Source organism: Cervus canadensis, chromosome 5 (genome assembly GCF_019320065.1).
Source record: "Cervus canadensis isolate Bull #8, Minnesota chromosome 5, ASM1932006v1, whole genome shotgun sequence".
NCBI lineage: Eukaryota > Metazoa > Chordata > Mammalia > Artiodactyla > Cervidae > Cervus > Cervus canadensis.
The window spans coordinates 59,910,259-59,931,014 of NC_057390.1; the positions used below are offsets into that span (position 1 = coordinate 59,910,259).

The window sequence follows — 20,756 nt, forward strand, 5'->3', positions numbered from 1 at the left end:
GAGCCTTCTCTCATATCTGCCACGACCAGAGCAGTTGTTAAATAAAACTTGAAATAAAAAGGAAACGAACCTAATGTGAACCTTAGGGAAACATCTCAGCAGGCTGGCTGAATCTGTGTGTGCACTTTCTTTCATGGGATGGCTGGGGATCAGGGGATGGAAAAGGTTAAAAGCCAGTGGCTTGTTTGTTTCAGCTGAAGGTACAAGGTAGAAAAAAACGCAACTGGAAGTGGTGGTGAGAGCTCTGTTTCTTTTCCAAGTTTCGGTCCTCAGCTCACAGAACGGAAGACAGCTGCTGGGCGACCCAGGGCCTATCCCGGTGGCCTCAGGCCAAGGGCCTAGGAGCACACGAGTGCGCGAAGTGGCAGGGTGTAGGGGCTAGATTAAGGACCCCGTTTCACTTACGAGTAAAGCTTTGTCAGACCCCTTATTGGGAGGGTGATAAGGCTTTTGCATTTGCCTACCCATCCATCCATCCTTTGTCTCAACGTCAAGGCCTGCGCCGGGTCAAGGCTTTATCGCACGCCAACTACACAGGACTAGAGGAGGGACTTGACGCAGGAGTAAGATGTGGTGGGAGGACCGCCCAGGATCCCCCCCACCGCGCGAGGCCCCTTTGCAAGAGGGGCGGGCGGCACTGGAGCGACAGTACCACGGTGCCGGCAGCCCCTCCCCGAATCCCCAGGACAAGGAACGCAGCCGCGTTCCACGTTCTCCCCGACCCTCTGGCCGCGAGGGCCCAGACCCCGGCCGGCCCGAGAGGCCCCGGCAGGTGCCAACGAGCCCGGGCCGTCCCTCAGGCCGCGGTCCGCCCCGCGGTCGCCGGGAGCCGGCCTCGGAGGCTGTGGGGGCCGGGACTGGCCGGCTCGCCCCGCGCCCCAGCCGCTTCAGGCGGCGGCCCCGGCGCGGCCGCCCCTCCCCCCGCGCCGGTGGCCTGGAGCCCGGCGAGAGGCGCGCGGCGGCGCCTCTCGGATGCTGATTGGACGGAGCCGTAGGGGGCGGGGCGGTGGGTGTGAAGGGGCGGGCCCAGACGGCTCTGCACTCGCGTTTTTCTCCGCTTCTGCGAGCTCCCTCATTGCATCATCTTGTCAGTGGCCGCAGTGAGAGGCTGGGCGCGGCGCGATCCACTCAGGCCGGGGCTCTAGTTCGGTCTCCCGCGTCTGTCCTGGCCCTTCCCGCACCTGCTCCAGCGCCAAGGCCAGGGGACCCCAGCGGGCCGACTCCGAGAACCTGCTAGGCACAGCTAGCGGACCTCGCCTGCTCCACGGGATCCATTCATTGAGAGCCGAGTCTTTTCCTGGAGCGCGAGTCCCCCGCTTCCTCCAGCTCGAAGCCGCGGACAGCGCCATGGAGAAAAGCAGCGAGACCAACGGCTACCTAGACAGCGCCCAGGAGGGGCCTGCAGCGGGGCCTGGCGAGCCCGGGACCACTGCTGGACGCGCGGGGCGCTGCGCCGGCTTCCTGCGGCGCCACGGGCTCGTGCTGCTCACGGTGTCCGGGGTGGTGGCGGGTGCCGGCCTGGGCGCGGCGTTGCGTGGACTCAAGCTGAATCGCACACAGGTCACCTACCTGGCCTTTCCGGGCGAGATGCTGCTCCGCATGCTGCGTATGATCATCCTGCCGCTGGTGGTCTGCAGCCTGGTGTCGGGCGCCGCCTCCCTCGACGCCAGCTCTCTCGGGCGCCTGGGCGGCATCGCCATCGCCTACTTCGGCCTCACCACGCTAGGAGCCTCGGCTCTCGCAGTCGCTTTGGCGTTCATCATCAAACCTGGATCTGGCGCACAGACACTTCAGTCCAGCGACCTGGGTCTGGAGGATTCGGGGCCCCCACCGGTCCCCAAAGAGACAGTGGACTCCTTCCTTGACCTGACCAGGTAATGTCCCCGCGACCTCCACCCCACCTCTCTGAGCCTCAGTGGGAGACGCCAGCTCTTTAATGCACTCTAGTTCATATGCCCCTATATTCATTCTTAACTGGCTGCTGGTGGCCTTTAACAGTTTTAAATGTCAAAATAACGTCTACAGATTTTGCATGATGACCACACCTGTGCAAACGTCAGCCGGGTCGCACCGGACATTTTCAAGGACCAAAGGCTCCATCTTTTAGCAAGACCGGTCCTACCGTTAGGTGGGAGTGTGCTGGAGAGAGGCAGAGGTCTCACCTGTACTTCGCTTATACTCTTTGGCTGCCCTCTGTAGGGAAAAACATTCCAACCACGCCCCTATATTCTCACCGAATTTTCTCCCCCACTGGTGCAAAGAAGCTTCTGAGAGCATTGGTTAAATTTTGCCTGTTGGGCCATTCTCCCCTGTAATCTATGGTGTCTGTTTCAGCCCTTTGACTGGGAGGAAGCTGGTAGTTTTTTTGAAGGGTGTCAGTGGACCCAAGAATAACAAGGCTGGAGTTAGCTGTGCAGGGCTCATTGCCCAGAAACATGCCTCTCGATGGGGCTTGGGACAGGTTACTCTCCACCTGCATAGTCAGGACCACTGTAAAGTATTTTGAGTTTCAAGGGGCTTTATCTGTGGGAAGATGTGAATTCTAGAGAGGGAGGAGAAAGAAGCGGTTTCAGTTAACTTTGCCTGCTTTTGGGGACTCTAAAGTTGCATTTCATCCCTAGAAATGAGGTATAGTTTTTGTGGATTCGCCAAAGCCTCAGCTTCTTTTGGTTTCTCCGTTAGCCCAGAGTTCACAGATGGGAAAACTGCAACCTAGAGGCATTTACTGACGTGGCCAGATTCAGTTGAGTGGGGAGAGCTTGGCTGGCTCCCTCTCCAGGTTTTCAATAATTCTGGAATCAGAGCCTTGGACATATGTTTTGTCTTGAGTCACTGAAGCAAAGCTCCTCATTGCTGAGGCTGTGAAACTGCAGCCTTGAAACTCTGCAAACACTGGGCAGAGTGACTTGACTTCCTGCTGTTTCCATTTCTCCTTCTGGAAAATGTGATGACTGTCTGCCACTTAAGAGAGAGTGTTCATTTAAAGTTATAACAACAAAAAAAGGCAAAGGCATTTACTTTGGGGGAAAAACAAAAAACAAAAAACAACAACCCATAACCTCTCTGATAAGGGGGACCAAAAAGTTCTTACCAAAAAGATAGGTGGAGGTGGCCTATTAGAACTTTGATGAGATATAGCCTTTGTCTAGTGTCTGGTAGCTTGTTATTTGGAGTCATTAGAGATTGTTACGGTTTGAGGACTAACTTTTAGGTGGGTACTGAAAAAGTCTACTGAGGTTGAGAGTTGTGGTCACTTACACTGACCCCTAAGCATCATGGCTTCGCGGTCAGTGTAAGTGCAGACTCTCAGTGGCTCAGGCTGAAAACACAGAAGGGCCAAGTGAGGCTTCATCACAGTTTGTTGGAAGTAGGTAGTGTTTCATGTGCCTTTGACTTATTACCATCAATGTATCAGTGAAGGAGCACGATTGTGGGCTTAAAGGAGTCTTTTTTGCAGGGATCAGTGGCTCAAGGAGTGTAGACGTTCTGACATGTTGGTGGTACCCCATAGGGAGACTGGTAGCTCTCTTTTGTCTCCAAGAGAGAGGCAATGGCTAAGAAACAGGGTATAGGGGGAGAAGTGAGGGATTACCATATTACCACAAGCCCAAGAAGGGACTTATTTCCTGATCATAGTTTTCTAGTTTTAGATCCAAGTTTCTTCAACTCCTGCTTCTGAAGTGAATGACCCAGCATCGTGACTTAGTGGTTAGTATTAAGTGTAGACTCTCAGTGACTTGGGCTGAAAACACAGGGAAGGACCAAGACGATCTTTGTCATGGCTTGTTGGAAGCAGGTAATGTTTCAGGATGCTTCCAGCGGCTGACCTTATTTAATCCAGCAGCTCACAGATAAAGGTAGGGTAGGTGGTAGACCCTGTTTTACCACTCAGAAAACTGAGACAGATTAAGTGATTTGCTCAAGGCCACAGAGTGGTTTATCAAAAGAGGGAGAGAAAAACTATGGGTCTGGCTCCCTTCTGGTTCAGGGCTCTATTTCTTCCACTCTTTCCTTCCCCAAATCAGCACACCGTAGTAATGAGGCCATGCTGCTGGTCTAGTCCCATCTCAGATATGTTTGCCCTGATGCAGATGCTGACCAGGAACCAGGTAGGGTATGACACTCACTTCTTGTAAGCAGAGGAGTCGAGCCCTTTCAGTGAAGGAAAGCGAGTATGCGGGTTGAATCTGACATTCTCTTTGAGCCCATGTGAGAAGAAACAGAATCCTGAGTCATGTGGAAGTGCTTCCTGAGTCTGGGGACCCTCTGGATAAATGCTTTTAAATTGCTTCCCTTGGGATTTCCCTGGTCCCGGGTGGTCCATTGGTTAAGACTCCACCTTCTAATGCAGGGGTTCGAGTTTGATCCCTGGTCGGGGAACTAAGATCCCACACGCTGCAGTGTGTGGCCAAAAAGTAAAAAATTAATTAATTAATTAATTAAATTACTTCCCTCAAAGAAACCTCAGGGATGCCGATTTCATGTGACTCTGGGCATGTTCCCTGGCAAAGGCAGGCCACAGTCCTTTCTGCCTTGTGGGCGATTGATGAAATGAGACTGCAGGCAAACACCTCAGTGATCCTGCAGGCCTGCCCCCTGGTAACTGCCTAGAACTTACACACCTGGAAGGAGTGGGAAACGCCTCAGGTGATTTAGTGCAGCTGTGTCCAAGGCTTTGCTCAAGTCCATGATCTTTCTGGATGGTGGAGATGCCCCCAACTCCCACTGGATCTCTCTGCCATGATTTCTAATTTATTTTTTCAAGATGGAACTTAAAGTCAGAAAGAGATGAAGTTAATAGATACTGATTGAGCCTTTTAGAAAATTCAGAATGCCATTGCCAAGTGTTATGATTTCCCAACACAATGGATTAGAAATAGCACAGCAGACTGGGGCGTGGGGATGAGGCTAGAGCAGGCCCTTAGAGAGCTGAGAAGGGACAGTGACAGTAGCTGGCAGGTGGGAAAGTTACGGTTTCCTTCTGAGCGCCATGCTTAGGAACCTGGGAGAACGTCAGAACTCATTACTGGATGTGACCCAGAGTGACTTTTAAGCAGGTCTTCAAGAACCCAATCATTGTGGAATTCTTGGTCTCTAACTGCTTACTGATCGTGGGTCCTAGGACATGTCCGTAAATGTGCCTTGGCTTCCTCATCTTTCTAATGGTGATCATGAGAACACCTGCCTCTTGGGATTGTGATGAGGGTTGAATGAGTTATGTTTGTAAAGCTCTAAGAATAGGACTGATCCAGTAAGGCTTGCTCTTATTATAAATGGAGCAAGATTATGAGTGATGATGTTTTTCTGGTTCACATGAGTTAATGGGGATGATTCTCTTTTTATGTATGTGCTAAGTGGCTCAGTCATGTCTGACTCTGTGCAATTCCATGGACTGTAGCTCTCTAAGCTCCTCTGTCCATGAGATTCTCCCGGCAAACATACTGAAGTGGGTTGCCATTTCCTCCTCCAGGGGATCTTCCCAACCCTGGGATCAAACCCTTATCTCTTATGTCTCCTGCATTGTCAGGCACTTTCTTTACCACTAGCACCACCTGTGAAGCCCAGCTCTCTTTTCATACTCTGAAATGAAGAGTGGGTGGGAAGAAAAGGATGTTTGGAGAGCTCAGGATGACTTGAAGTTAATAGAGCTTTTTGGGTATATTGGGAACCACATGGAGCATGGAGAAAAATCCTGGTGAACAGTGGCTATGTTTTGGACTAACAGACTCAACAATGTGGAACATTTGTGAAACGGAGAAAATCAAAACTAAACACAGAAGAGCCTTCCATTCTGAAATGGGGCAGAAATCCTCACATGTCCTGCTCAACATCTGTTTTCTTTTTCCCCTGCATGACATGTGTCTGGTCTCCAAATTTGACCTCAGGTTTCTTCACTTGTCAATGGAAAGGATTGAGGTAACCTTCCTCTGAGTGCTAATATTTGTGGTTTTCAAATGGAAGAACAGACACTGATGTGCCAAGGAGGCAGGGGTCTAAGGCACTGTCTGTACTGGCAGCCTGGAGAATGGCCCTGGGCCACTGTCTTGCAGAAGTGTTCCCATGGCTGCTGGGTACCTGGTAAAGACAACTGAGATTTTGCCTGTTGCCCAGTTTTCTAGGCTCTATTGCTTTTCTTGCATTCATTTTCTCAACAGTGGACAGTTCTAGGAGCCTTTCCCCTGCTGGAAGGAGGCTCTAGGTCCTTAGTTTTTCTCCCAAGAACAGGGTGACTATGAGGCCTCTCAGCCTGCAAAGAACACATTTCTTCAGTAGATGTGAAGAAAACTGTCAGCGACTGAGATCTGATATGAGTCCCTAGATCACAGTCAAGGGAGTGAATGATGAATCTTTTATTTAAATGTTGACCACAGCAGGTTATCTGACCTACGTCCCTCTCTTCTGTAGTCTAGATGAAGACTCCTAGCAAATCGAACGTGGATCCAAATTAATGGACATTTCTCAGCCTACCTAGTCACTGAAACTGGCAGCTTGTAATTTAAAACTAATTTCTTTAGCTCAACACCAGGCCTAAAGAACATAAACCCAGGGAGACAGTGCAGATAGTGATGAACTACAGACACTGAGGTCAGCTACCCGAGTTTGAATACAGCTTCACCACCACAGGCTTCCCTGGTGGCTCAGACGATAAAGAATCCGCCTGCAATGTGGGAGGCCTGGGTTCAATCCCTGGGTTGGGAAGATCCCCTGGAGAAGGGCATGGCAACCAACTCCAGTATTCTTGCTGGAGAATCCCATGGACAGAGGAGCGGGCTATAGTCAGGGGGGGTCTCAAAGAGTCAGACACGACTGAGCAACTGATACTTTCCCCTCACTTTCACTACCACTTACTAGCTGTATGGACAGTCATTTAGCCTGTTTGTACCTCAGTTTCCTTATCTGTAAAATGGGGTTAATAATAGTGTAGCTACTACCCAGACTTGTTACAGGGATTGAAAGAGTTAGTATATGAGTGTCTCTCTAATATTCTAGCATGTCCCAGCCTCTTGGGGACAGCTGAAGGCTACTTGATACAGAGAATGAGTGGTCCTCTTAGCCTTGTTTCCTCCAATACCCCACAACCCAGGGGCCCGGCATTAGCCTTTCCAGCAGGAATCTGGATGTGGGCCTCAAAACTGGATGTGGGTCTCAAAAAGAGGATAGGTTACTCCCCCACCCCCTACTGTCTCCATAGTGTGGGCCCATCACCCCCAGCTCTCCCTCTGCTCCTGACCTTGTAGGGGGTACCAAGATCTGAAGGTGCATACCCCTGTTAGCTAACTCTGTAACAATGAACACTACGGATGATAAATATTTATCAGGTGTACATACAGTGTCATATCCTGTTCTGAAGAGTCTTTGAAATGTTCATAAGTTCACTAACGACCGTTTGAAGTTAAATGAAAGGAAATGCTGTTGGAACAAAAAATATATATACCTAAGCAAAAGTAAATGGCTTTACATTCTTCTCATGTGGAACAGGGAAATGCATACAATCCTTGACAATAGGATCAGAAGAACAAACAGGACCAGATGTATAAAGAAGGAACATTTGTGAAGTTTTTATGGTGTGAGCTGCCCGAGTGTGTTCAGTACCACTCACAGTAGTTCTGCGTTCGCCAGTTCAGCCTTGGCTCATACAAGTTTTTCTGTTTGCTTTAAACTACGTGTCCAAATGTTCCTAAAGCACTGGCAAGACCCGTCCATTCATTCTCTCCCAGTTTGATCTGACTCGGGTCTCTGGATGTAGTAATACAGTCTTGGCACTTTTGCAGATGTTTTTGACTCAGACGTACTATGAGGAATACCTTTTAGATGATAGCATGCACATATAGACACCCCCATCTCCACATAGACAACCTGAAACACAAGTTCCACAAAACCACATTTTAAGTGCTGATGCACGCTGCTCTTTTATTTTCTGTCTAAAGTATTACATCTTTTATAGAGTGTTCCTGAGAGCTGGGAAATGCAGCTGGTATTATGTAATTCCAGAACATTTCTCAGAATCAAGGACATACTGATTGTCCTTGATTTCTCAGAATCAAGGACAACAGAAAAAAGGACCTATTTGAGAATCTGAATAAAATGAAGAGGTCAGTGTTTAGAAGTGTACTAGTACCCTGTGAAATTGAGCGCTCTGCAGAGGTGAGCCTGAGAAGCATTTGATCCTTTTGGTTTCCAGATGGTGGATCTTACAACATCAAACCTGTACTGGAGTTGTGAGGTCCACAGCTCACCAGCCACAAGTAACTATTTAAAGTTAACTAGTTTAAATGTAAATAAAATAAGAAATTCAGACTCTTAAGTAGCACTCACCATTGTTCAAGTGCTCAGTAGCCACACAACTAGCATATTGGACAGCATAAATATAGAAAGTCCTGTTGGACGGTGCTGGTCTGTATGGAATGTGAATGGGAGATATAGTGAATTCCAATCTCTGGTCACTAAATGAAGGGTTAAATTGATCACTCTAAGATCCTGTTCCTCATTTTGAAAGCACCCAGGGTTACTCTGTCAATGTGAGGAGCTGGGAAAAGTGCCTGGAGACAGAGCTCTGGGGGAAAAACTGCTAGTGTGATGGAGCAGACGATCCAGGAGAGCTCAGCAGTAAGAAAAAGCCCAAGTTCACTGCAGCATCTGTGTCTAAAAGCCAATGAAAGAGGGGAAAGAAGAGTGCAGAGAGAACAAAATCAAAGAACTGACACACCTGATTGTAAGACTTACTACAAAGAAAGCTACAGTGATCAAGACAGTGTGGTGTTGGCAAAAGAACAGACAAATACATCAGTGAAACAGGGTAGAGAGCCCAGAAATCAACCCACCTAAATATGACCAACTGGTCTTTGACAAAAGAGTAAAGGCAGTAGAATGGCACAAGAATCATCTTTTCAGCAAATGGTGTTGAAGCACCTGGACATCCACGTGCAAAAAAAGTGAATCTAAACACAGCCCTTGTGCCATTCACAAAAATCAGCTCAGAATGGATCACCTATCTAAATGTACAATGCATAAGTATAAAACTCCTGGAAGATAACATAAGATGACCTCTGATATGGCAATGACTTTTTAGATACAACACCAAAGGCAGGATCTATGAAGAGTAGAGAAAAACGTTTTGTCTTACTTTGCAGCCAGCACAGCAGGTAGGATTGAAAGTGGTCGACGCACAGTTTGGGAAAAAGAAACTAGAGACAGAATTAAAGTTTTAAAGATGGAACTGGGGGACTCAAGACCTCTTGGGTCAAGAGCCCTGTTCCTTGGAACCACATCACTTTTATTTAGTGTCTTGGCAAGCAGAAAGTATCTGTGGTGTTACAATGAAGTCAGCCTCCTGTGTCCCCAGTCACATCTCCCATTTTATTGATTACTTTAAACTATATTTGTTATTTTCTTGTACAAGGGCTATCACCTAGCTGGAGGTCATAGACCCGCATATGCCTTGGAAAAACATCTTAGTGTGTGCACAGGCAGTGTTCTGAACTTGCACTGACCCGGCATTCCAAAGTCCACACTATGTTTTTCCTTAGCTTAGAAGGGCATGACAACCCCAACTGATCAACCTGATGTACTTTTATTTGGGTTATGCTGTATTGCTGTATTTTGCTTTTATTCTTTTCCCATGGTGATTTTCTCATTTAGCCAGAGCAACAGGCAGCTGACTATTAACCCCTGCACCTTACTCTTGCAGCCTCACACCCTTGCCCCTTGGAGGGCAGGTGGGGGAAGGGGTGCTCCTGCTCCTGGCCTGTGGCAACGAGGGGAACTAAAGGAGAGTGATTCAGTGGGTTCAACTCATTGCCCCCAGGCGTTTCCTCCCAAGGGATTAATATTTGAGAGCTGAGTTGTGTAATCTAAAAAGTTCAGTCATCCCATTGAATGTGCGTATGATTTTTGGTTGTCAGATCTCCTTTGCAGTTAGCACTATATCTTTTGTCCTAATTTTTAAAGGAATTTTGAGATATGATTTACATACAAAAGATGCACCCATTTCAGGGGTGCAGTTCAATAAGTTTTGACAGATAGATAAACCCACTTAATCACTACCACAGTCCCAACAGTGAACATTTTTGTCTCCCATGATCCTTCTCAGCAGTTCCCACACTTCATCCCTGGCCCCGGGCAGCTTTGGATAGAAAGTTTTGCTTTCTATCACTATGGATTAGTTTTGCATTTTCTAGAGTTTCATGCCAATGGAATCACTCAGTATGTACTTTTCTTTGTCTGGCTTCTTTTGCTCAGCACAGTGTTGCTGAGATTCTCTATGTTGTGTATATTAGTGATTGATTCCTTTTTATTTTCAAGTGGAATTCCTTTGTATGGATTTATTGTAATGCTGTTTGTCCATTCATCAGTGGACATTTCCCTTTCGAACAATTATGAATAACACTGTTATTCATATAGCTCATGTCTAGGAGTAGAAATGCTGGGTCATATGGTAAGTGTATGTTTAACTTCATAAGAAACTGCCAGAACACATCATGTTCTTCTTAGGAATTTGATTCTTTTGGCTGGAGTTGCCGTTTTGACACTAGTGTTGAATGTACCCCTCTATTCCCATTGGATTTTGTAGACTATCTGAAAACAGATTGGTCTAGAAGTTGTGGGTTAGGATCCATTCTGGGTCAGGCAGTATTGGGTTATTGCTTTTGCTAAAGACACCAGGCTGGCCAGATAGTAGTGTTTGAACAAGTGGTCTGTGACCCTTGGAAGATAGTGTGTTTCAAGGCTATGGGAGAGGCTGTGCTTGCCCTAAGTGAGGATACAGCTCATTTCTGAAGGATGTGAAGTATTTGTGGGGGAAATCATCCCCCATGGAGAAGATAGAGGGCTTCTATCCCAGCTCTCTCCTTAACTTCTCTGTCCTTTTAGGGAGAGAAGCAGGTGACCAGTTCAGTCTGAGAACTACTGTGGTGGATGTAGAATGGACGAAACCTTGGCTCAGGGCTTGTTTTTGCTTCTAACTAGTATAGCAAATGGAAATGAGATACCAAACAAGACTGAGAAAGGTGCTTTGTAATGGAAATCATAGGCAAAAGTAAGTTACTTTTCATCTATGCATTAACAAATAACCAATACCAATGCCTAGTCTGTTTCTGCTGCTGCTGCTAAATTGCTTCAGTTGTGTCCGACCCTGCGCCACCCCAGAGATGGCAGCCCACCAGGCTCCCCCATCCCTGGGATTCTCCAGGCAAGAACACTGGAGTGGGTTGCCATTTCCTTCTCCAATTTAAAATAAATAATGCTTGTAATAGGAATCAAATTTCAGATCACCATTTTGCAATGGTTAATTCAACAGATCACAGTTTGTCTGTTTAAATACAGCCATGTACTTTCGGGTATTCTTTTTGTTTGGAGGGGGGGTCCTCTTGTTTTGTTCTATTTTATTTTTCATTTATTTTTATTAGTTGGAGGCTAATTACTTTACAATATTGTAATGGTTTTTGTATTCTTTAAGTATGTTGAAAGCAATTCAGGTTTCATAGACAAGCAAGTGAGGAAATGCTGAGTTGCCGTCTCTAGCTGTTGGCTGTCTTTTGGAAGCCTGAGTGTTCTAACAAAGTCATTTTTGTGTCTCATTAACCCTGTTGGTGGGTGTATTATCTCTTGTATAACAAGTTACCACCATTTAACAGCTTAAAAAAGTCACACATTTATTATCCCACAGAATCTGTAGTGTCAGGAATCCTAGCATGGCTTAGCTTGGTTCTCTGCGTCAGAGTCTCTTACAAGGCTGCAATCAAAGTGTCGGCCACAGCCGGGGTTTCTTCTGAAGGCTAAACTGAGGAAGGATTCCCCTCTGAGGACACATGGTTGTTGGCAGAATTCAGTTCCCTGAGGTTCACACTGGGAGCCTCTGTTCCTAGATGGCTGTTGGCCAGAGACCGTCCTCTGTGTCTTATCATATGGGTCTTTCTAACATGGCGGCTTGTTTCATCAATTGCAAGCCCAGAAAGCAATAAAGACTGTCTTCTAGCAAGATAGAATCCACAAGTTTATGTAACCATATCACAAGAGTGATGTCCCATTACCCTCACTGTATTTTGTTTGTGCTCATATTCATGCTAAGTCACTTCATTTGTGTCCAACTCTTTGCGACCCATGGACTGTAGCCCACCAGATTCCTCGGTCCATGGGATTCTCCAGGCAAGAATACTGCAACCTATTCCTCCAGGGGATCTTCCCAATGCAAGGAATGAACCCACAACTCTTGCATCTCCTGCATTTACAGGCGGGGTCTTTACTACTAGTGCCATTCTACTGACTAGAAGCAAGTCATAGCCCCCACCCCCACACCCCACCATGACACACACACACACACACACACACAGGGGAAGGTATTACACAAAGATGTGACTACCAGGAGGCCTCTTAGACTCTGCTTGCCAAGCTGGGCTGCAGTCAGACCTGCTGACCTCTGAAACTGAATACATGCAAATAGTTGCCTAGAGATTCTAATACTGTGAATTACTCATCCACAGAAGTAAGAATTAATGGATGTTTGGCACAGATTGTAGAGGATGAGCTTTTACTCTCCAGACTTACTATAGGAAGTCAGTAGAAAAATGGATTGTCAGTGGGATTTTCATCTATCACAACTCAGTTCTCAGTTCAGTTGCTCAGTCGTGTCCAACTCTTTGCGATCCCATGAACTGAAGCACGCCGGGCCTTCATGTCCGTCACCAACTCCCGGAGTCCACCCAAACCATGTCCATCCAGTCGGTGATGCCATCCAACCGTCTCATCCTCTGTCATCCCCTTCTCCTCCTGCCCTCAATCTTTCCCAGCATCAGGGTCTTTTCAAATGAGTCAGCTCTTCACATCAGGTGGCCAAAGTATTGAAGTTTCAGCTTCAACATCAGTCTAGCATCTGTACAAAATCTGACCCAAAGGAGGCTCAATAAAAACTATTTGCCTGCCAAGGTTTTGGTTTCAAAATCTAGTGTAACTGGATCAGTTCTATTGCTCTCCTTTTATAACAAAATTCTATAATTTCCTTCATCTTGAAATGAAATCTATAAATAGAATTTACCCTACACATAACCTCAAACATCAATATGACCTAACTGTAATATAAAAAACATACCAGATTGGTGGTTGCCAGAGGTGATGGTGGAGGGTGGGATAAATAGGTAGAAGGGATTATTACATATTTTTTAAAATAGAAATTTAAAAGTATACTGTAAAGTTTTTTTTGTTTTTTTTTTTTACTGTAAAGTTTTTAAATGTTAAATACCGAAGCAGAGTAATTCATAGTAAAAATAATGTATTTCAAGATGTGAATGCTCTAAAACAAAATGGGTAGGTGCTTGCTTCTGAGTTTAGAGTCAGCATTAATGAGAGAGCTTTAAATTCAGACTGATACTCAGTTACTAGCATGTGTGATTAAGGGCTCAGATCCTATTATTTTTCATTAGTGATGTGATTTCCCAGAAAGTGAATGATTCTTGAAAATATTCTGAACAAAGCAAAACAAAAAAATCATCCCACCTTTTACACAGGAGTTTCAGTCCTAGAAAATTCAGTGTATATTCAAACTGCACAAAAAATACCTTGCTTTGAAGTTAGTTTTTAAGCTCAAATGATTTATAAATAAGATTTTCCTCTATAGTTTTGTGTCATACAGGACATTGGGAAGTATGAGGGCCTTGAAACCATTACACAGGACTTTGCCACACTTAGCAGAACAAATAGCGGGTACCTGGCACTTCTGCCCAAACACACTCCCCCAGTTCCAGGAATGCCCCCCAGTTATCATAACAACAAAGCATTCCCTTGGATTTCACAAGTTGGCAGCGCCACTTCCCACTGAGAACCACTGCCCTAGGACCTAGCCACTAGGGGAAAGGAAAGTGATGCAGTTATTCTGGTTTGCTTGGACACAGCTAAATATCAAGGGTACCACGAGGGAGATGAGGCTAGAGATCAGTGCTTCAAAGTCTCTATTGTGACCCTTTAGCCAAGGCACAGTTGAGTGCTTGGATCAAGCAGAAGATGGCAATAACTGCAGGACGTGGGGAGAGAGGGAACCCTGTGTGTTAGGCTGTCAGGTGTGAGCATCTTAAAGTGAACATGTTGAATGACACATTTTAAGGATACTGACAAAGTGCTTTCTTTTCCAACAGAAACCTGTTTCCTTCAAATCTTGTGGTTGCAGCTTTCCGGACGGTAAGCTTGATGCTTTGCTGAAAATAGGAAACTTTGGGTGTTATATGTTTGTAGCATATAAATTACTGCTATAGAGTTAGGTAAGGTGGAACAAGGAGGGTTGTATGCACTTAGTATCATTGGCCTAAATTTTTATAGATGGGCCCCTGGAGTGAAAACAAACAAAACAGCAAGAAACCAAAAAATTGTCCAAAATATCCCAGCATCTTTTCACATCACCTAGTAACCTCAAATCACATTTTATGGAGCTCTTAAATATTTTAGAATTTTAATTTTTTTTATCTTTTCAAGTTTTTTGGCCGCATTGCACAGCCTGTGGGATCTTAGTTCCCAGACCAGGGATTGAACCTGGGCCATGGCAGTGGAAGTGCTAAATCCTAACCACTAGACTTCCAGGGGAATTCCCTAGAATTTTTTTTAAAAATGCATTTGTATCTTTTTTTTCTGATTATAATATATGCTCCTTCCAAAAAAATATTAAAGTACAAAAGAATAGAAGGAAATAAAAATCACCCATAATCACTACCTAGAGCTACCCATTAACATTTTGTTATACATCTTTCTTGTATGTTTTTTCTATACGTGTGCATGTGCACCTGCACACAGACACACACGCACACAAGATTTTAAAATAATTATACTACATACATTGTTATTATGTATACACATATTGTTCAGTAACGAGCTCTTACTGTGAACATTTTCTCATGTTGGTAAATATCCTTCTGCATGAGTTATTGGCTGCGGTATGAACATGTCATAATTTTACTCAATCAGTCCCGTGTGGATGGCTCTTTCTAGTTTTCCCCTAACTTTAGCAATCCTGAATGTAATGTTCCTACAGCCAAGCTTTACACAGAGAAGGAATATAAAGGTCTAGATTAGCTGGACTAAACTGATTGCCTTTTTCACACACTGTCTTTTCAGTTTCCACTCAGTCTTGCTCTTTAAAAAAACAAACCAAAAAACCCTGGGTATAAATACAACTGTGGCTTGTATGCATAATGTGAGATAGGAGGTAAGAGAAAAGTGAAAAGTGTCGTGGCTTTCAGTGCCTGCCACGGAAGGTGTGGGGTGGCTTTGTATCCCCTGCCACCCCTAATCACAGGACAGCTGATCATCTCTGCCTGTCTGAAAGCTTGATAAGTCAAAGCTGAGAGAGACCAGAGCTCTTTAAAGGCAGGTTCAAAGCAGAGGCCTCTGGGTCTGAACTGCCTAATGGGCCCCTTTTTAACAGTTCAAAAGCCTCGTGTCCTTAGAAGGGTGAGGAAGGGTGTCATATAACAGAGTCTCCTAAACGTTAGTGCTGCAGGGAGACACCTGTGTGTGTCAGGCAGAAGTGTGTGAAGTCAACCACAGGACGAGAGTTTGAAAGATAGTTCCCCTCTGGTGAGTAGGTCTCCCAGAAGACTCAGCCAAAAAAACACCATCTTGCCCCCCATCCTTTGTTTTGAGCAGTGGAGGGCTGAAGGCGTATTAGAAACAGATGCTGAAAAGCAGTCAAGCTCGAGTAAGTTTTGGAACAGAATGGAACATAAATAAATGAATGAGAATAAAATGACACATCGAAAAAATGAACTTTACTATTATGGAATGAATACCAAGTTTCTCCAAATAATATGAATTCTCAGCCGTTTAAGATATCAGCTTGAAACTGTACAGACCTTCTCCAAACTGGGGTCTGGGGACCGAGGAAATTCTCTCCATTCCCTTGGGTTCCTAAATGATCAGCGGTCTCCTAGAGTGCATGTTGCCCTGGGCTTAAGTGACTTTGGTACAGTGCTCAGAGGCCCTTGTCCGGCCAAGCCAGTGAGGAATGCCAGCAGACCTGGAGGGAAGAACGACCAAGTAGCAAGAGGCCCAGTCCTCTGGATTCCTCTTGGGAAAGGTCTTCAGCTATGAACTGACGGGGTTTTCTCTTTCTCTCGCTCACAGTATGCAACTGACTACAGAGAGGTGACCCACAACACGAGCGCTGGAAACATGACCATTGAAAAAGTAAGGGTTTTTGTGAGATCACTTACGACAAATCCTATAACACAAATAATGCTTCTGAACTCAAGGAGCATACATGATGCTTATCTTTTTCTTAGCAGGACTGAAGACTGGGATTTGAATTGCACAGTTTAGGTTTGCTCTTTGGGCCGTTTACCATCTTTAGGATGTCCATTTCATTGAATTGAAACTAATGTCCCCTTTCTTAAAAAAAAATTGTGTAACATCCCTTCTGTTTTTCTGAAATATAAATAACAGGTGATTTAACCTTCCCTTGCACATAGAATTTGTCTTAGGGGTTTAACTCGCTATAACCATTATTCATTCACAAATATTTTTTTGAGTACCTGTTTTTTCTTTTGTTGTTGTTGTGTGTGTGTGTGTGTGTGTGTGTGTGTGTTTTATTTGGACACACCACAAGGCATGTGGGAATCTTAGTTCCCTGACCAGGGATTGAACTTGAGTCCCTTGCAGCTGAAGCACAGAGTAACTGCTAGAACACCAGGGAAGTCCCTTGAGTACCTGTTGTTTACCAGACACTGAGCTAAGTCCTAGCCTTCATGCTGGAGCTGAAAGGGACAAGGGACCTCAAGGATTATTTAGCCCAGCCATGAAGCTACCACGGGAAGAAGGAGGAACTTTGCCCTTCCTCCATCCCCCGTACACCTCTCCAGGGCTAAGTGGCTCTGAGTTCTCCCAGCCTGTCTTTGATTGAAGGGAAAAGTTCTACCTTTTTTTTTTTAAAGTTGAAAGCTAATAGTTTAGTCCCTTTCACTTCATCTTGCAGATGAAGCATCTGAAGCTCAGAGAAGTTATTTTAATATTAGCCAGTACTAAGCTCAGACTAGAATGATGGTAAAAATGCTCTTTCAGTTTTTGCCATGCTGACATGTTTCCTATTCAGAATTTCATAATGTGTTGTGATGGAATAAAATGTTTGTCTAACATATATGCTTACAGTAGTGAGACTCAGTACTGATGAAAAAAAAAATAAAGAACACATTATATTTATACATTTTAAGTCGGTGATTTAGAAAGAATGTCCTGAAAATATCCATGTTGATTCTAAACATCATTTTTGGAATTTGTCAGTGAGGAGACTATGGTAAGAACCTAGCAACAAAGAATTAGTAGGCAAAGTTAGAATCACTGACTTTTTTTTTTTTTTGCCACACCCTTGAGGCTTATGGGATCTTAGTTCCCTGACCAGGGATTGAACTGGGGCATACAGCAGTGAAAGCACTGAATCCTAATCACTAGACCATCAGGGAATTCCCTACAATCATTGACTCTTGATCTGAAGGACCGTTTCACCAATCTGCTTGTCTTTTAAAGTGAAGTGAAGTGAAAGTCGCTCAGTCGTGTCCGACTCTTTGCGACCCCGTGGACTATACAGTCCATGGGATTCTCTAGGCCAGAATACTGGGATGGGTAGCCTTTCCCTTCTCTAGAGGATCTTCCCAACCCAGGGATTGAACCCAGATCTCCCACACTGCAGGCAGATTCTTTACCAACTGAGCCACAAGGGAAGCCCTGTCTTTTAAAAGCAACCCTTTGAAATAATTGTCCAGCCTCTAGCTGAGCACATCCAGTGAGGAGAGGTTCAGTACTTTCTGTTTCAACCTGTGCCCATTTCCAAAGCTTTCACAGTTAACAAGTAGGTGAAAATCCTGTTTGTTGACTTTCCAAATCCTGAGACTCCATCTCCCCTTGAGTTTCCGGCCCCTTGATCTGTGAAATCACTGAGTGTTAAAGGAAATATGAGCCTTTCCTCTTTCTGGGCACGCTATTGCAGTCTGACGGAGACCTGAGCAAATGCATTCTTTAGTCTTCACTCATCTGTTGTAAACTTAGACCCTGTGTCCCCTCTGATCCTACAGATCCCCATTGGCACCGAAATTGAAGGGATGAACATTTTAGGATTGGTCCTTTTTGCCCTGGTATTAGGAGTGGCCCTGAAGAAACTCGGCTCTGAAGGAGAAGAGCTCATTCGTTTTTTCAATGCCTTCAATGAGGCGACCATGGTGCTGGTGTCATGGATTATGTGGTGAGTGTCACCCTACTACCCACTCTCTCTCTCATTTCTCCTGCTATCCAGAAAAGAACCCCACTTAGTTGTTCTAGGTCACCCCTGTGGGGCCACATGGCCCAGTGCTGTCTGTGGATGATGTACCACAACCAGTCTTGGCACAAGGGTTGAAGGATCTCAGAGAAATAGGCATGCACCATGGTTAATAGTCACTTCCTCGTCACCCACAGTGACCCCTGGGGTTCTATCACTGATGATTTATCGATGAGTCTCATCATTATTCTTGCCACATCTTGTGGGGCAATGAATTCCATATAAAATAAGGCTTATTTCTCTTTAAAGAATAGATTAAAGCTTCAGAAGGGCCCCTTACTATAGTATTTTACAACATGGAGAACAAATCCATCTTTACCCCGTACGTACAGGTAAACTTGGAATGGTCTTTACATGAATGTCTGTTTATATAATAGCAATGAAAGTGTACTTGTTTAATAAAAACCACCAGATTGATTTCTGGCTAACAAGGAAAAATTTGACAAGATCTCTCAAAGTAACTTCTCAGAAATCATACCAATTCCAATGCCAGTGCTTCAGTAAGCTTTATCCTGCTGTTTTACTGAAGCCAGACTGTGTGTTTTAGTTTCTACCCACTCGTTGTTGAGAAACTAGTTTATCTTTTCATGCACAAAACTTGTTCCTTATTGTCAACCCTTAAATATCCTAGGATGTCTCTGTCTCAGATGGCACTGGGATGGCAGCTGGACTGAGAGAAGCCTGGAATTTGGTAGGAAAGCTTGAGATTGGTTGGGAAGCCAAGTTCAGAGCCTCCACTAGTAGTATTTATCCTGCTTAACCAAGTTTTCTTGCTCAGCCCCAAACTCCAGAGTCTGAGTCTGCATCAGAAACATGACACTTCGTATGACTGCTGCTGTTCTGGGGAGAAAAATATTTCCAGAAAGGAAAAAGTGTTTTCATCCTGTCAGATTCTTTCCCTGGCTTATTTTTTTTGGTCTGAAATCCTCCCAAACATTGGATTAAAGAAAACTGTGCAGGAAAGTGATGTTCCTATGTGAAGACATTTGTTTTCAATCTGAAACCAATTTACAGTCATTCCTTCAGTGTGACGTGTTAGTCACAGAAGCAGACATTTGGAAAGGCAGACCCGGCTGAGTGTCTTAACTGCAGTGGGATATCTGTTGCCCAGAAAGTGCATCCCACCCAGAACTGGGGTTTAGGATGCCTTAACTGGTTAAAGGGGCTTCCCTAGTGGTTCAGTGGTAAAGAATCTGCCTGCAATGCAGGAGACACAGGTTCAATCCCTGGGTCAGGAAGGTCCTCTGGAGGAGACCATAGCAACCCATTTCAATATTTTTGCCTGGAGAATTCCATGGACAGAGAAGCTTGGCAGGCTACAGTCCATGGGATCCCAAAAGAGTCTGACATGACTTATTAACTAGAACACATACAAGTACACACACACAACTGGTTAAAGGATCTCCCCCAGGTGTGGGAGGGATCTTCAGTAGTAGCTCTTTCTTTCCTTCACTAATTACCTACTATAGTATCAGGCACCTGCCTAGCCTGTACTGTTCATAGAAATAATTTCTCAGTAGATGGTCAGCAAACCTTGCAGCCCATATGGTCTCTGTCATAACTGCCAATGATGCCATCACAGGACAAAAACAGTCATAGACAATTTATAAATGAATGAACTTGGCTGTATTCCAGTAAAACTCATGGTGCCAACCCATGCATTAAACTGTCCAGGGAGGAAGGAGGGAAGGGAGTCCTCTGAAAGTATTAGAAGAAAATACAGGGGTAGAGAAAGTCCTCTGACACAAAATACAGAAAGGAAAAGCCATGAAAAGCTGCTAAATTTGATTCCACCAGAATATAAAAATGTTTGCATGCAAAGGATACCTTGGATGAAGTTATAAGACAAGATACCTATTGAAAAAAAGTGATATATATTTACAAATATTTTCTATACACACACACACACACACACACACACACTCAAAGCATTGGGATTGAAAGGACTGGTACAAGTTCACAAAATGTTAATCTTTCTGTAGTGAAATTAATAGAGAACTTGAGAGTAAGTGTTAAAAATCTTTTATAGCAGTTTCATATACTTCAGCATCCAAGCCATGATCATTGTTCTATTTTGTGTGTGTGTGTGTGTGTGTCTTTTCTAAGAATACTGGTCCATGACCAACTAGGTAGAAATGAACCAGTCTTTCACCAAAGATAGTTTGAGAAGAACTAATATAAAGAGCCCTGACTACTGAAAAAGAAAAAAAAGACTGAATAAACTCTTAGAAAATGAACAAAGGAAATGAGCAGGCAATGCATAGAAGAGGAAACCTGAATGACCAATAAACGTTTTAAGGGATGGCCAACTTATTAGAAATCAGGGAAATGAAAAGCTTGGTTCTATCAGGCACTGATAAGAGTGAAGTTAAGATTTCTCAACAGCAGCACTATTTTTTTTTCCTTTGGAATTTCAGGAATTTTTATTTTCATTTTTCTGCATTTCCCACTTTCAACAATAAAAACCTGTTTC

General features: G+C 44.7%; 1 protein-coding gene across 1 annotated transcript in view; it reads left to right on the forward strand.

The window, feature by feature from the left end:
* Window positions 1–1,046: 1,046 nt before the first annotated feature.
* The window catches only part of SLC1A4 (solute carrier family 1 member 4), a 29,765-nt gene continuing 10,055 nt past the window's right edge, over window positions 1,047–20,756 (forward strand). The window contains exons 1-4 of the mRNA XM_043468898.1: window positions 1,047–1,874; window positions 14,124–14,166; window positions 16,102–16,164; window positions 18,042–18,208. Coding sequence (XP_043324833.1) covers window positions 1,348–1,874; window positions 14,124–14,166; window positions 16,102–16,164; window positions 18,042–18,208 — 800 coding nt within the window. The 5' untranslated portion in view covers window positions 1,047–1,347. The remainder of the gene's footprint in view (window positions 1,875–14,123; window positions 14,167–16,101; window positions 16,165–18,041; window positions 18,209–20,756) is intronic.